Raw genomic sequence first — 15675 nt, 5'->3', positions numbered from 1 at the left:
TTGGAAATGCAGTTGTCACGGTAGTTGGAGCCGCAGGTGTCATGGTAGTTGGAGCTGTTGTTTTCATGGTAGTTGGAGCGGTTGTTGTCATGGTAGTTGGGGCCCCTGTTGTCATGGTAGTTGGAACTATGTTCATGGTAGTTGGGGCCCCTGTTGTCAGGATAGTTGGAGCTGTTGCCATGGGAGTTGAAGCTGCTGTTGTCATATTAGTTGGAGCTGTTGTCATAGTAGTTGGGGCTCCTGTTGTCATGGTAGTTGGAGCTGTTGTTGTCGTGGTAGTTGGGGCCCCTATTGTCATGGTAGTTTGAGCTGTTGTTGTCATGGTAGTTGGGGCCCCTGTTGTCATGGCAGTTTGAGCTGTTGTTGTCATGGTAGTTAGGGCCCCTGTTGTCATGGTAGTTGGAGCTGTTGTCGTGGTAGATTGGCCCCCTTTTGTCAATGTAGTTCGAGCTGTTTTGATGGTAGTTGAGGCTTCTGTTGTCATGGTAGATGGAGCTGGTGTCGTGATTGTTGGGGCCCCTGTTTTCATGCTAGTTTGAGCTTCCGTTGTCATGGTAGTTGGAGCTAAAGTTGTCGTGGTAGTTGGAACTGTTGTTGTCATGGTATTTGGGGCCTGTGTTGTCATGGTAGTTGGGGCCCCTGTTGTCATAGTAGTTGGAGCTCTTGTCAAGGTAGTTGGGGGCCCTGTTGTCTTGTTAGTTGGAGCTGTTGTTGTCATGCTAGTTGAAGCTTCTGTTGTGATAGTAGTTGGAGCTGTTGTCATGGAAGTTGGGGCCCCTGTTGTCATGGAAGTTGGGGCCCCTGTTGTCATGGTAGTTGGGGCCCCTGTTGTCATGGTAGTTGGGGCCCCTGTTGTCATAGTAGTAGGAGCCGCTGTTGTCATGGTAGTTGGGGGCCCTGTTGTCATGGTAGTTGGAGCTATGTTCATGGTAGTTGGGGCCCCTGTTGTCATGGTAGTTGGGGCCCCTGTTGTCATGGTAGTTGGAGCTATGTTCATGGTAGTTGGGGCCCGTGTTGTCAGGATAGTTGGAGTTGTTGTCTTGGTTGCTGAAACTTCTGTTGTCACAGTAGTTGGAGCTGTTGTCTTGGTTGCTAAAGCTTCTGTTGTCATAGTAGTTGGAACTGTTTTTGTCGTGGTAGTTGGGGCCCCTCTTGTTATTCTAGTTGGAGCTCTTGTTTTCATTGTAGTTGAAGCATCTGTTGTCATGGTAGTTGGAACTGTTGTCGTGTGAGTTGGAGCAGTTGTCATGGTATTTGAAGCTAATGTTGTCATAGTAGTTGGATCGGTCGTCATGATAGTTTGGGCCCCTGATTTCATGGTTGTTGGAGCTGTTATTGTTATGGTAGTTGGGGGTCCTGTTTTCATGGTACTTGGAGCAGTTGTTGTCATGGTAGTTTGGGCCCCTGTTGTTGTGGTAGTTGGAGCTGTTGTTGTCATGGTAGTGTGTGCCCCTGTTATCATGGTAGTTGGAGCTGTTTTTGGCATGTGAGTTGGCGCTCCTCTTGTCATGAAAGTTGGAGCTATTGTTGATATTGTTGTCAGAGGTACTGTTGTCATGCTATTTTTAGCCGCAGTTGTCTTGGTAGTCTCAGCTTCCGTCGTGGGAGCTGTTGTCATGGTATTTGGAGAACTGGTTGTCATGGTTGTTAGAGCTGTTGTTGTCATGGTAGTTGCAGATGTAGTTGTCATGTTAGTTGGAGCTGTTATTTTTGTGAGAGGTTCGGTTGTCATGGTAGTTTGAGCTAATGTTGTTATGTTAGATGGAGCTGTTGTTGTCATGGTAGTTGGGGCCCCAGTTGACATGCTAGTTGTGGCCCCTGTTGTCAAGGTAGTTGGAGTTTCTGTTGTCACGGTAGTTGGGGCCCTTGTTGTCATGTTAGTTGGGGCCCCTTTTGTCATAGTAGTTGTAGCTGTTGTCATGGTAGTTGGAGCTGTTGTTGTCATGGTAGTTGAAGCTTCTGTTGTGATAGTAGTTGGAGCAGTTTTCATGGTAGTTGGGGCCCCTGTTATCATGGTAGTTGGGGCCCCTGTAGTCATAGTAGATGGAGCTGTTGTTTTCATGGTAGTTGAAGCATCTGTTGTCATGGCAGTTGGAGATTCTGTTGTCATGGTAGTTGGAGCTGTTGTTGTCATGGTATTTGGGGCCCCTGTTGTCATGATAATTGGGGCCCCTGTTGTCATGGTAATTGGGGCCCCTTTTGTCATAGTAGTTGGAGCTGTTGTCATGGTTGTTGGGGCCCCTGTTGTCATGGTAGTTGGAGCTGTTATCTTTCTCAGAGGTTCGGTTGTCATGGTAGTTTGAGCTGCTGTTGTTATGTTAGATGGAGCTGTGGTTGTCATGGTAGTTGAGGCCCCAGTTGTCATGGTCATTGATGCCCCTGTTGTCATGGTGGTTGGAGCTGTTGTCATTGTAGTAGGGGCCCCTATCATCATGGTAGATGGAGCTGTTGTTCTCATGCTAGTTGGGGCCCCTGTTGTGAAGGTAGCTGGAGCTTCTGTTGTCATAGCAGTTGGGGCCCCTTTTGTCATGGTAGTTGGGGCCCCTGTCATCATGGTAGTTGGGGCCCCTTTTGTCATGGTAGTTGTAGCTGTTGTCATGGTAGTTGGAGCTGTTGTTGTCATGGTAGTTGAAGCTTCTGTTGTGATAGTAGTTGGAGCTGTTGTCCTGGTAGTTGGGGCCCCTGTTGTCATGGTAGTTGGAGCTGTTGTTGTCTTGGTAGTTGTAGATGCAGTTGTCATGGTAGTTGGAGCTGTTGTTATCTTTCTCAGAGGTTCGGTTGTCATGGTAGTTTGAGCTGCTGTTGTTATGTTAGATGGAGCTGTTCTTGTCATGGTAGTTGAGGCCCCAGTTGTGATGGTCATTGATGCCCCTGTTGTCATGGTAGTTTGAGCTGTTGTCATTGTAGTAGGGGCCCCTGTTGTCATGGTAGAGGGGGCTTCTGTTTTTATTTTAATTGGAGCTGTTGTTGTCATGGTAGTTGGGGCCCCTGTTGTCATGGTCGTAAGGGCTGTTGTCATGCTAGTTGTGGCCCCTGTTGTCAAGGTAGTTGGAGCTTCTGTTGTCATGGTAGTTGGGGCCCCTGTTGTCATGGTAGTTGGGGCCCCTTTTGTCATGGTAGTTGTAGCTGTTGTCATGGTAGTTGGAGCTGTTGTTGTCATGGTAGTTGAAGCTTCTGTTGTGAGAGTATTTGGAGCTGTTGTCATGGTTGTTGGGGCCCCTATTGTCATGGTAGTTGAAGCTTCTGTTGTCATGCCAGTTGGAGCTGTTTTTGTCATGTGAGTTGGAGCTGTTGTTGTCATGTGAGTTGGACCTCCTTTTGTCGTGAAAGTTGGAGCTATTGTTGTTATTGTTTTCAGAGGTACTGTTGTCATGGTAGTTTGAGCTGCAGTTGTCATGGTAATCTCAGCTTCCGTCGTCATGGTCGTGGGAGCTGTAGTTATCATGGTATTTGGTGATTCAGTTGTCACCTTTGTTGGAGCTGCTGTTGTCATGGTAGTTTTAGCTGCTGTTGTTGTGTTAGTTGGAGCTTTTGTTTCATTTGTGGTCAAAGCTCCCGTTGTAATGTTAGTTGGAGCTGTTGTTGTCAGGTTAGTTGGAGCTTCTCTTGTCATAGTGGCCGCTGCTCCGGTGCTTGTGGTAGTCGGAGCTGCATTTGAGATATTAGTTGGAGCTTTTGTTGCCATGTGGGTTGGAGTTGCAGTTGACATGGTAGTTTTAGCACTTTTTGTCATGTTAGCTGGAACTTCTGTTGTCATGTCTGTCGGAGCTGTTGTTGTCGAGATCGTTGAAACTTCTGTTGTCGTGGAAGTTTGAGCTGCATTTGAGACATGAGTTGGGGCTTCTCTTGTCGTGGAAGTTTGAGCTACTTTAGTTTTTGTAGTCGGAAATTCTGTTGCCGTGATAGTTGGAGCTGCTGTTGTCATGTTGTTCTGAGCTTCTGTTGTCATGGTAGTTGGAGCTGTTGTTGTCATGGTATTTGGAACTGAGACTGTCACGGGAGTTTGAGGTTCTGCTGTCATGGTAGTTTTATCTGCATTTGAGATATTAGTCAGAGCCTCGGTTGCCATGGTAGTTTGAGCCGTATTTGTGATTTTAGTTGGAGCTGTTGTGGTCTTGTTAGTTGGAGCTCCTGTTCTCATGAAAGTTTGAGCTTCTGTTGTCATGGTAGTCTGAGCTTTTCTTTTCAAGGTGGTTGGAACTTCTGTTGTCATGGGATTTGGAGGGGCAGTTGTTATGGTATTTGGAGTGGTTGTTGTCATGGTAGTTGGGGCTGCAGTTGTCATGCTAGTTGGAGTTCCTGTTGTCATGATAGACCGAGATTTTGTTGCCATGTAAGTTGGCGTTGCAGTTGACATGGTAGTTGAAACACTTGTTGTCATGTAAGTTGGATCTTCTGTTGTCATGGAAGTTTGAGCTGCGTTTGAGATATGGGTTGGGGCTTCTCCTTTCATTGTATTTGGAGCTACTGTTGTTATTGTAGTCGGAGCTCCTTTTGCCATGCTAGTTGAAGCTGTTGTCATGGTAGTTGGAGCTCCTATTGTCATGGCAGTTTGAGCTGTTGTCATGGTAGTTGGGGACCCTGTTGTCATGGTAGTTTGAGCTGTTGTTGTCGTGTTAGTTGGGGCTCCTTTTGTTATTGTAGTTGGAGCTGTTGTTTTCATGGTAGTTGGTGCTTCTGTTGTCATGGTAGTTTGATATGCATTTGAGATATTAGTTAGCGCTTCTGTTGTCATCGTAGTTGGAGCAATTGTTTCGTTTGATGTAAGAGCTCCTGCTGTCATGGTAGTTGGAGGAGCAGTTGTCATGGTATTTGGAGCTCCTGTTATCATGGTAGTTGGAGATCCTGTTGCTGTGGTAGTTTGAGCTGCATTTGATATATTATTTGGAGCACCTGTTATTGGAGATGGATGTACTGTTGTTATGGTAGTTGGAGCTTTGGTTTCATTTTTAGTCAGCGCTCCCGTTGTCCTGCTAGTTGGAGCTGTTGTTTTGTTTGTAGATTGACCTCCTGTTGTCGAGTTATTTGGAGTTCCTATTGTCATGGTAGTTTGAGTTGCATTTGAGATATTAGTTGGAGCTTCTGATGTCATGGTAGTCTCCGCTTCCGTTGTGATGGTTGTTGGAGCTGTAATTCTCATGGTGGCTGGAGCTCCCGTAGTCATGGTAGTTGAAGTTGCTTTCGTCATGTTCAGTGGAGCTTCTCTCCCTATTGCAGCTGCAGTTGTCATGGTATTTGGACCGGTTTTTCTCATGTTTTTTGGAAATTCTGTTTTAATGGTTCTTGGATTTACCGTTCTTATTGTAGTCTGACCTTCTGTTGTCATGGACAATGGAGCTGGAGTTGTCATGGTAATTGAAGTTGTTGTTTCATTTGTAGTCAGAGCTTTTGTTGTCACTGTAGTTTGAGCTCTTGTCTCGCTTGTAGTTGGAGCTCCTGTTATCATGCTACTTTGAGCTGCTTTTTTCATGGGAGTTGGAGATGCAGTTGTCATGGTAGTTGGAGCTGTTATGCTCATTGTAGTTGGAGCTCCAGTTGTCATGTTAGTTGGAGCTGTTGTTCTCATGGTAGTTGGAGATCCTGTTGTCATGGTAGCTGGAGCTGTTGTTTCATTTGTAGTATGAGCTCCTGTTGTCGTGGTAGTTGGAGCTGCTGTTGTCATGGTAGTTGGAGCTGCTGTTGTCATGGTAGTTTGAGATTCTGTTATCATGGCACTTGGAACTGTTGTTGTCAAGTCAGTTGGAGCTCCTGTTCTCATGTTAGTTGGATATCCTGTTGTTATGGGATTTTTAGCTGCCGTTGTCATGGTAGTTGGAACTTCTGGTGTCATGGTAGTTGGAGTTACTGTTGCCATGCTAGATGGAGGTCTCGTTGTCATCTTTGTTGGAGCAAATGTTGTATTTGGAGTTGGAGATCCTGGTGTCATGGTTGTAAACGTAGCTTTTTTCATGGTAGGCTTTGCTGCCATCGTCTCGATATTCTGATCAACCTGTGTCATCATAGTTGGATTACCATTTGTCAAGTTAATTGGAGCTCCCGTTTTCATGGTGGATGAATATGCTGTTGTAATGGTAGTTGTAGCACTTTTTGTCATGTTAGTTGGAACGTCTACTGTCTTGGTCGTCAGAGTTACGGTAGAAATTGTAGTCGGAGCTGGTGTTGTCATTGTATCTGGAGATCCCCTTGTCATAGTAGTTGAAGCTACTGTAGTCATGGTAGTCTGAGCTACGATTGTTTTGGTGGTTCGATATACTTTTGTCAAGTCAGTTGGAGCTCGCATTCTCACGGTAGATTGATCATCTTGTGTCATGCTTTTCAGAGTTGCTCTTGTCATGATATTTGAGCCTCCACTTGTGGTGGTTATTGAAGCTGCTTTTGCTGTGGTAGTTGGAGAAACTATTGTTATCGTCGTTAGGGATAGTGTTTCCATGGTATTTGTATGATCCACAGATGAAGCATCTCGTGCAAAGACCTAGGAAGTGCATGGGAAGTACATTTTCTAGGTCAGCAGTTAATTCATCAATGCCGAAAAGATGGCCAAGAGTCAGCGTCTGAACCACAGCCATTCTTTGCCTGTTGTTACACCAATCATCCTGTAGGGGGTACCAGTATAACAGTACCTGTACGGTCTTGGTTTTTCCTGATGGTGGGTTTGTTGTAGAGTACGTCAAACAATTCCACCTCATATCTATCATATCTATGATGCTGTCGATACAATAGTGTTGACCGGCATTTTCTATCCTTGTCCTTGTCCGATAAAAAGGAAACAATCTGATGTCAATATTGAAACCTGAACTTGAAACGTGAAGGAATATCAAGATAAGGTTTTGTGGGAATTTTTTACCTATCTTGATGGTAATATTTAACTACATCTCAAGTGCCCATTAAAAAACCCAATTGATGTCATACATCAACACACCGTTTGAAAACTTTAAAGGAATAAATAAAGCAACACCTTCCAGTTAAAAGTATATAAAAATATATTCTGATCATATATATGTAAGAATAATTTGACTTAATGTGCTTCAAACCCAGAGAATCAGGAGTTTAGAAGCTCAATCATTTTGAATGATAAAAAACTTGTTACATTACTTAATATACTTTTTTTTTTCACTAAAACATTTCTGTAAAAAGTTACATTTAATTAATAAAATAAGAAGATATCTAATTCAGAAATACCTGTATTGTGCATAGGTCAATCAAGGAATGCGCTGCCAGAATCAGAACTAAATTCTTCATATTGGGAATAGGAAATAAAATGTTGTCCATCAAGGTGGTAGGCACTCCTCTGTTCACCAACCTTGAATCCCTTGTTTTATTCCAATTGTTTATCTTTTGTTTATTGACGTCATTATGTGGTAGGTGTTACAAGGAAACACTACAAGGAAGTGTGTGTGTGTGTGTGTGTGTGTGTGTGTGTGTGTGTGTGTGTGTGTGTGTGTGTGTGTGTGTGTGTGTGTGTGTCCACTCAATATAAAATCGACCTATTCAGCCTTTATATTGCAATTTATTCATCTTAAAACTAACTTAATCGACCTCTACTGCAGAGGCTATAATATCCTTCCCCAGACCCGTCCAACAGATGGCATAAATCCTTGTCCCTGAGATCATTCCTTAATAGTCACCAGATACTTTGAAACCTTTCATACTTGTCTATGAGCATGTTTCTCACTATAGGGTTGAATGTTCTTGTGTTGAGGTTTTAGAGATTGTAAACTCTATATGTATACTGGCACCTGGTGCTTTACAGAGTGACACTCGATGTCTTTTTCATGCTGGAGAGTTTTCTGTGGAGTTATAAACCTCCTAGTTCTACCTTGTGTTCACAGTTGTACCACAGCAAGTTTGGGCGTTGTGGCCCTGCCATAAGTTAAATAAAGAAGGGACAAATGCAATCTTGGGTGTCTAGTTTTCCACATAAACTTATTAGGAAATGTATTGTCTTTATTCAATTTGCCAAGTGCTCGATAACAATCATATATAAGGGAGGTGATAATGGTCAATCCTTTTGTTTTCTCTTTTGATTTGAGATCAATATCCATTCGATAAATTCAAATAAAAATGTAGTTCTGCAACTGCAGGCCGTCAGAAATCGCACAGGCTGGAATCCTCAACAAAAACACGGTCAAGAATAATGTTTTCTTATCCTGTGTGTCTGTACTAGTAGCATTATGTAAAACCCAAACTATTGATGCTAAGCAGTGACCTGCAAGCAATTAAATGTTAAGCAGACTTCATCCAGAGGCTTAGAACAATCAAAGCGTAAATTCCAAAATAGAATGAGCTAAACAGAAAAGTCTCTCACAAACCAAAAAAGTGGTACAGGAAATAAGTTGTGATACAAAATACTACATATAGCGCAACAACATGTATGAAGCTTTGCTGCCTTACATATTCGATCCTTTCAACAGAATGTTATAGTATAAAAAAAATTGCATAACGCATGGCTGCATTTACAGGGATAGGATCCAGAGTCATGGCACAGTTATCTAAATAACTTAATAATGCAAAAAATGACATTTCACCATGGTGTTTCATGATCACCAGGGCGGGGGCGCTGGTCCCCTCAGGGACGCAGTGTGTAGAAGAGCAGTGGCGCCAAAGAGCTCAACAAAGACACTTTGACAGATGTGCCCCTGCTGGTCGTTGGAGGTCTCGTTGTCATGGCGGTGGGAGCTACCACTGTCATGCTAGTTGCCGTGATGATAGTTGGAGCTGCCGTTGTCATGGTAGTTGGAGCTGCTGTTGTCGAGGTAGTTGGGGCTGCTGTTGTCGTGGTGATTGGGGCTGCTGTTGTCGAGGTAGTTGGAGCTGCTGTTGTATTGGTAGTTGGAGCTGCTGTTGTATTGGTAGTTGGCGCTGCTGTTGTATTGGTCTCAGGAGCTGCTGTTGTATTGGTAGTTGGAGCTGCTGTTGTATTGGTAGTTGGAGCTGCTGTTGTATTGGTAGTTGGAGCTGCTGTTGTATTGGTAGTTGGAGCTGCTGTTGTATTGGTAGTTGGCGCTGCTGTTGTATTGGTCCCAGGAGCTGCTGTTATATTGGTAGTTGGCGCTGCTGTTGTATTGGTAGTTGGCGCTGCTGTTGTATTGGTAGTTGGCGCTGCTGTTGTATTGGTCTCAGGAGCTGCTGTTGTATTGGTAGTTGGAGCTGCTGTTGTATTGGTAGTTGGAGCTACGGTTGTATTGGTCTCAGGAGCTGCTGTTGTATTGGTAGTTGGCGCTGCTGTTGTATTGGTCTCAGGAGCTGCTGTTGTATTGGTCTCAGGAGCTGCTGTTGTATTGGTAGTTGGCGCTGCTGTTGTATTGGTCTCAGGAGCTGCTGTTGTATTGGTAGTTGGAGCTGCTGTTGTATTGGTAGTTGGCGCTGCTGTTGTATTGGTAGTTGGAGCTACGGTTGTATTGGTCTCAGGAGCTGCTGTTGCATTGGTAGTTGGAGCTGCTGTTGTATTGGTAGTTGGAGCTGCTGTTGTATTGGTAGTTGGAGCTGCTGTTGTATTGGTAGGTGGAGCTGCTGTTGTATTGGTAGTTGGAGCTGCTGTTGTATTGGTAGTTGGAGCTGCTGTTGTATTGGTAGTTGGAGCTGCTGTTGTATTGGTAGTTGGAGCTGCTGTTGTATTGGTAGTTGGAGCTGCTGTTGTATTGGTAGGTGGAGCTGCTGTTGTATTGGTAGTTGGAGCTGCTGTTGTATTGGTAGTTGGAGCTGCTGTTGTATTGGTCTCAGGAGCTGTTGTTGTATTGGTAGTTGGCGCTGCTGTTGTTCTGGTAGTTTGAGCTGCGTTTGTCGTGGTATTTGGAGCTGCCGTTGTCGTTGTAGTTGTAGCTACTGGTGTATAGGTAGTTGGAGCGACTGATGTTGTGGTAATTGGAGATTCTGTGGCAGTGGTTGTTTGACCTACAACCTACAAGTAAATGGAAGGCTGATAATCAGAAAGAGGCGAAGATGAAATTTAAATACTGAGCGTAGAGAGCTTATAAATTCTTTAAACCATTCTGATTTGAATCTATATAAAATCCATTGATTTAAAATTGAAAGAAGCTGTTCAATTTATTAAAAAAATGTAGCGCTAAAGCAAAATACTTTTTTTGAGCTAGTCGCGAATATTCAGAAATGTATCTCCATTTCCTGTCTGATATAATTGTAACATTTTTTGGGCAATTCCATCTTGAACCTGAAATTTGTTTTCGATTTTAAATCTTTAAAATATTATTATTTTTTTATTGATATTTTAAAAGCAAACAGATTGGTCTTACCTGGACTCTGCTGAAGTTCATCAAAGCAAGCATTCCAAGAATCAGAGCTAAAGTTTTCATATTGGAAATGAGTGGACTGCAGAGATTTGAGGCTGCTCAAATGAAATCTCTCTGTGATCTGTGAAAGAGTCGGAAATGTATATCACATGAGGCATCAGGGTGCAATGTTCATCTCGCAATAAAAGGTTAGCATAACTATAATGATTTATTACTTCACACTTTGATTACTGTTCCCATCAATATGCAGTGTAAGCAAACAGGGAAGTAAGCTGCCAATGTAGGGCCCTCTTTGATGGAAGGTTGTAAAGATTAGTAGGATCAACACCTGCTGTTATCAGGTTCTTTCAGCATCGGCTGGAATTGACTGCTTTAACGGGCTGTGGAGTGGTTTATTTTGTGTTTATTCATCGGTTGCGTGGTCGAATATATGTTTATTCATTAGTTGCGTGGTCGATTGTGCGTTCATTTATCTTTTGTGTGGTTGCCAAGGTATTTCTCTCAGGGGATCAAAAAAGTCGATCCATCTTACTTATCTTTCTATCAAAAAGGAAGTAGGAAATATTTTTACCAAGAAGTGAAATAAAAGAGAAGAGGCTATGAGGTAGATATAACTGTTCATATACTGTTATTTTGTTTTTGATATTTACCACGTTAAACCTTCATATCCTGAAATCATACCTTTAGGTATGACTATGTTCTTTATTTATTTATTTATTTCTTTGTCACCTGCGTCAATTAATAAGGTAATATTATGTCTCCTGAAGGGCACTCTTGATTGATTGATAATCAATCACTCCAGATTGATTGACAGAAAACTGCGGTATTTACAACCCTAAACTCTTTTCACAGAAAACTTGCATAAATCTGTATTTTAGGAACCGTAATATGTGTAACATACAGTAAGACAGGCCGTGTCTGGGTTGAATTTGAAATGGATATATTTCTATAAGAATAACAGAATTGACATATGTAAGTAGTTTGGATACACATAATATTAACATCTTTTAAGTACCCCTACAATCCTTCAATGTACCCCAAATTGAGAACACTGAATCAGGGACATGCACACCAAGACATTGCAGATTCTTCCCAATAACCTGTGGGCATCAGACACTTTGTGACGGGTGTTTTGGTCACAGGTGATTTCAAGGACATGTCTCCTGAAATATTCCCTTTAGACAAAATTAGAGCAACAATGCCAATCCCTTTGCCAGCCCTTCAGATTAAGTTCTCTTAATCTCTCTCCATATAAAATGTCAGTCTACTAAGGAACATTTACCACAACTACTTCTCTCAAATCGATAATGTAACCATGCTTATATGACAACTTTTGTGGCTGACTCACGCAACTCAAGATCAGTTTAAGAGTAGTTGAAGAAAGATAACTAACAAGCTGGCTAAATATTAGCTTGCCAACTTTATGCATTATTAAAGATAAAAAAGTTGGGTTGGCCAAATTAAGTCCATCGCCTGGTAAAATATTAGTCAAACTCACTGTCAATGAACATGTTGATTTGATATAATCTTTATTCATTTACACAGCCTTAAGGTTCTTAGTCTCTGAGCCACGCCCACTGAAATCTCAACCTATTTCCTTATTTTCTTTGACATTTGATAAGCAGAAGGGTTTGAGTGCTTTTTTGGTCTTGATTCAAACAAACTTAACTATCAATGAATAACCTCAAAGGTCAGGGTACTTGAGATTATTTTTTTTGTTTTTTAATGGTTTGGTGCTGTGCACATTTCACAGTTTAAAATCAAGCTTTATGAAATAGACCATTTTGGAAAAATTTATTGTTCCAACGCTGGTCTCGGTCTGTGCTGTTCTTTGGTCCAACCTCACAGCCCATTACAAGATTATTAAATTAAATATGATATGCTTATGAAATATAGTGAACAATACTTATTTATTATATTTATACATTTGTAATTTCACAATATATTAATTTATTTCATTTTGAGTGCATTGGTCAGCAATAATTTTGGACTAGTTGTCAGATAGTAAAGATTTGTATGGCTCATTGGCTGCTTAATATTTGCCATTCACTTGATTATAATTCTTATCACAAATAACAATACTCTGTGATCGCTGAATGTGTTTCTGAATAATTGCTACAAAATACATACAATTTGTAGGCATTAGTATTGCTACCATGACTATCACAGCCTGCACCTGCCACCAGGTATTCAATCCTTTTAATAGAGAAAGTTACCACTCAACTCAAACATGTGTAATACGCCATCATATGTTGAACATTAATAGTGATGAGTCCAGGTGTGCAAAATAACTAATAAGAATAATAATCATGATAAATGTTTAAAATACATCGAATAACTAATCACTCTGTTTACTTCAATCATGTATTAAAGGGGAACATTGTGATTTTAAAACATTGTTTTCTGAAGCACCAGCATTATTACTTCACGAATTTGACCAACGTATTTCATGATCACCCGAGGGGGGCGCTATTTCCCTCAGGGACGCAGTGTGTAGAAGAGCAGTGGCGCCAAAGAGCTCAACAAAGACACTTTGACAGATGTGCCCCTGCTGGTCGTTGGAGGTCTCGTTGTCATGGCGGTGGGAGCTACCACTGTCATGCTAGTTGCCGTGATGATAGTTGGAGCTGCCGTTGTCAGGGTAGTTGGAGCTGCTGTTGTTTTGGTAGTTGGAGCTGCTGTTGTTTTGGTAGTTGGAGCTGCTGTTGTTTTGGTAGTTGGAGCTGCTGTTGTTTTGGTAGTTGGAGCTGCTGTTGTTTTGGTAGTTGGAGCTGCTGTTGTTTTGGTAGTTGGAGCTGCTGTTGTTTTGGTAGTTGGAGCTACTGTTGTCGTGGTAGTTGAACCTCCCGTTATCATGGTAATTGGAGCTGTTGTTGTCATGGTATTTGAAGTCTCTATTTTCTTTGTAGTTGGAGCTGCTGGTTTATTGGTAGTTGGGCCTCCTGTTGTCATGTGAGTCGTAGCTCCCGTTGTCATGATACTTTGAGCTAGTGATATCTTGGTAGTGCAGCATACCGGCGTGGCAGAGTCAGAATCTTCTCCAAAAACCTAGGAAGGAAATGAAAAGATTGGATAGCAGTTTGAACATGAAATCCCAAGATAGGCGAGTCTTAGATTCGGCACAAACCACAACCATGCAATCTTCCTGTAGGTGGAAACGGAATGTCTCACTGTGACCTGATGGTGGATGGTTACAGAATAAGTCTAACCATTTCTGAATATCTTACCTATCTTACTGTGATGCTGTCACTGCAGCCTGAATGCCAAATTGAACACTGTAGGCTGAATAACCATAAAAACATACCACACCTCCTTCTTGTGTGATTAATGATTGTTGAGTCCATTAAGCCACCATGGTTGACTAACCCTCGCCTTTGTTCCCGCTCATCTGTCCCTCCAAATGTGCACCCCTCGACAGACTCACTTCTCCCTATACCCCAATTTCTGCGCAGATCACACCCGTTCTCTGCATTTCATGCTGCCGATAGTTGATCAATAGTGTGACAAACTCTTGCCGCCATCCTTTCCTTGTCGGATTACAATTCCCCAATCTGACGTGACCATTTAGACGTGAACATAGTGAAGGGTTTATAAGATACGTATTTGTTAGGGATAAGACCTATCTGGAAGGTTATATTTACCTCCCCTCAAGTGCCCAGTTAAAACACCTCTACACAGATTGAGAATGTTTTAGTCAAATAAAGAAACACCTTTCAGTTATCTGTTCCATAGAAAAAATCTTTATATCTATCATTGGACATGGTGTGCTTCAAAACCGGAGAAGCATGATATTAGCAACTTAATCATAGTGAAGAAAAGGACATGATCTGATTTCTAACCATTGGATTATTGAAGTTGCAGATAATTCATAAAAATAAATTAAAAATAAGAAAAAGGACTTACCTGTATGCCCATCAAAGCAAGCACTCCCAGAATCAAAGCCAAAGTTTTCATATTGAAAATAAGTGAAAGACAGAGATATAATCAACGTGTGGCCTAGGTGGTAGCCAGAAGTTCTGCTCTGTTGAACAAACCCGGAAAAATCCAGGGCTTTTATTCAGTTTATTAACCATTATGTTGGGTGTGACATTATGACTCAGAAGTAGAAGGAGGTCTTTGTGTGTGTGTGCCTGGCCCTGGACCAAATTAAAAACAGATTAAAAACTAAAACCAAACCAGAAATCTTGGTGCTATATGGATTCATATCGAATCCAAAAAAACCTTTTACAGCTTGTTCAGAATGCAGCTGCTAGAGTTCTAATGAAGAACAAAACATTTGAACACTTAACACTGATTCTCAAACATCTGCATTGGTTCAAGGTATGTCAGGATTGATTTCCAAATATTGCGGCTCTCCTATAAATCACTATAAACGGTTTAGGCCCAAAGTATCTACCTGAAATGTTCCCGCTATATGAACCCTCTAGAGTAGACCGTTAAGATCAACTAGGACCAGTCAGCTAATTGTTCAAAGAGTCTAAACAAATCATGGAAAAGGAGGAATCTGCAACAAACAGCAGGAATAAACTTCCTCAAGATCGGAGGCTTGCTCCGACCCTGACTACATTTGAATCAAGGTTAAAAAAGTTAATGTTCACCTTTGCTTTCCGATGAATTATAATGCAAATTATTATTTCAAAATATATAATGTTTGCATTTTCTTTATGCTTTATTCATGAAGATACAGTGAGTGCATTGAGTTTGTTCTTACTGAATGATATTTTTTTGTTATTTCCAATGGTTAAATGTATAACTTATTTTCCATCAAAGATACTGTGTAATCCAGTGAAGGAAGTCTCTTAAATGGTCTGCACTAAGTCAATAGGTAACAGCAATGTATCCATTTCATCATCCATTTTATGATAACTTTATGCTCTGTAAGGTGACCTTGGGTGCCTTGAAAGGCGCCTCTAAATTAAATGTATTATTATTATTTGGTTCAAATGAAATGTTGACTATAACTGCGTGTCATGAAAAATCCCATCGGCTGAAATCCCCTTCAAAAACACAGTGGATTATACAATGTTTCGTCTCAAAGTGTTATACTGTCATTTGCACATTATAACACAGGATCATTCTGAACCGGGGAATTCCTCTTGATATTGCAAGCAACCAACAAGTAGAAGCAGCTATAAATTATTAAAGAGTCCAAAACAAGTTAAGAAAAAGCGTGAGTATGGCTAAAGTACCAGAGAATATACATATTAGAAATACTCCTCGTAACAATGTCCCATTTTCATCAAAATGTACTGTTTATCGGTATCATGAGCATTATATACTCCCATAATGAATGCTGTTCAGCGGTTATTAATAATAACAAAATAACACAATTTTCTAAGGAGCAGACGCTGTCATCCTAAGTGGAGAGGCTAAGAACATTTAAAGTATAAAACCCGAAAATGGAGCCAATACAGAAAACTGTTATGCA

The 15675-nt window shown here is 41.5% G+C and overlaps 1 protein-coding gene and 1 long non-coding RNA gene across 2 annotated transcripts; both read right to left on the bottom strand.

Moving 5' to 3' along the window:
- Window positions 1-1877: 1877 nt before the first annotated feature.
- On the bottom strand, window positions 1878-7464 carry LOC132451529 (uncharacterized). Its single transcript, XM_060044067.1, has 5 exons — window positions 7180-7464; window positions 4722-6472; window positions 3022-3264; window positions 2461-2799; window positions 1878-2307 (listed from the first exon to the last, which is right to left on the bottom strand). Exons 1-5 carry the CDS (start codon window positions 7267-7269, stop codon window positions 1878-1880), a joined length of 2853 nt encoding a protein of 950 aa, XP_059900050.1. The 5' UTR covers window positions 7270-7464.
- A 5398-nt stretch (window positions 7465-12862) lies between these two features.
- LOC132451603 (uncharacterized) lies at window positions 12863-14370 on the bottom strand. The gene is made up of 2 exons (XR_009524140.1): window positions 14151-14370; window positions 12863-13295 (listed from the first exon to the last, which is right to left on the bottom strand). It is a non-coding gene; the product is annotated as an uncharacterized LOC132451603 (long non-coding RNA).
- Window positions 14371-15675: the final 1305 nt, after the last annotated feature.

The sequence above is a fragment of the Gadus macrocephalus genome, chromosome 22, assembly GCF_031168955.1.
Source record: "Gadus macrocephalus chromosome 22, ASM3116895v1".
In the NCBI taxonomy this organism is placed as follows: Eukaryota; Metazoa; Chordata; class Actinopteri; order Gadiformes; family Gadidae; genus Gadus; species Gadus macrocephalus.
Note: the sequence above shows the minus strand (reverse complement) of the source record. Positions and strands in the feature narration are given on the sequence as shown.

Excerpts from the sequence above, each read along its gene's own strand:
- LOC132451529 (XM_060044067.1), bottom strand. The coding sequence starts at position 7,269 with ATGGACAACATTTTATTTCCTATTCCCAATATGAAGAATTTAGTTCTG. Across the intron at positions 2,800-3,021 it reads GACAACAGGGGCCACAACTA|CAGCTCAAACTACCATGACA; the intron begins GCATGACAACAG and ends ACATAACAACAG. Across the intron at positions 2,308-2,460 it reads CACAACAGGGGCCCCAACTA|CAGCTCAAACTACCATGACA; the intron begins GCATGAGAACAA and ends ACATAACAACAG.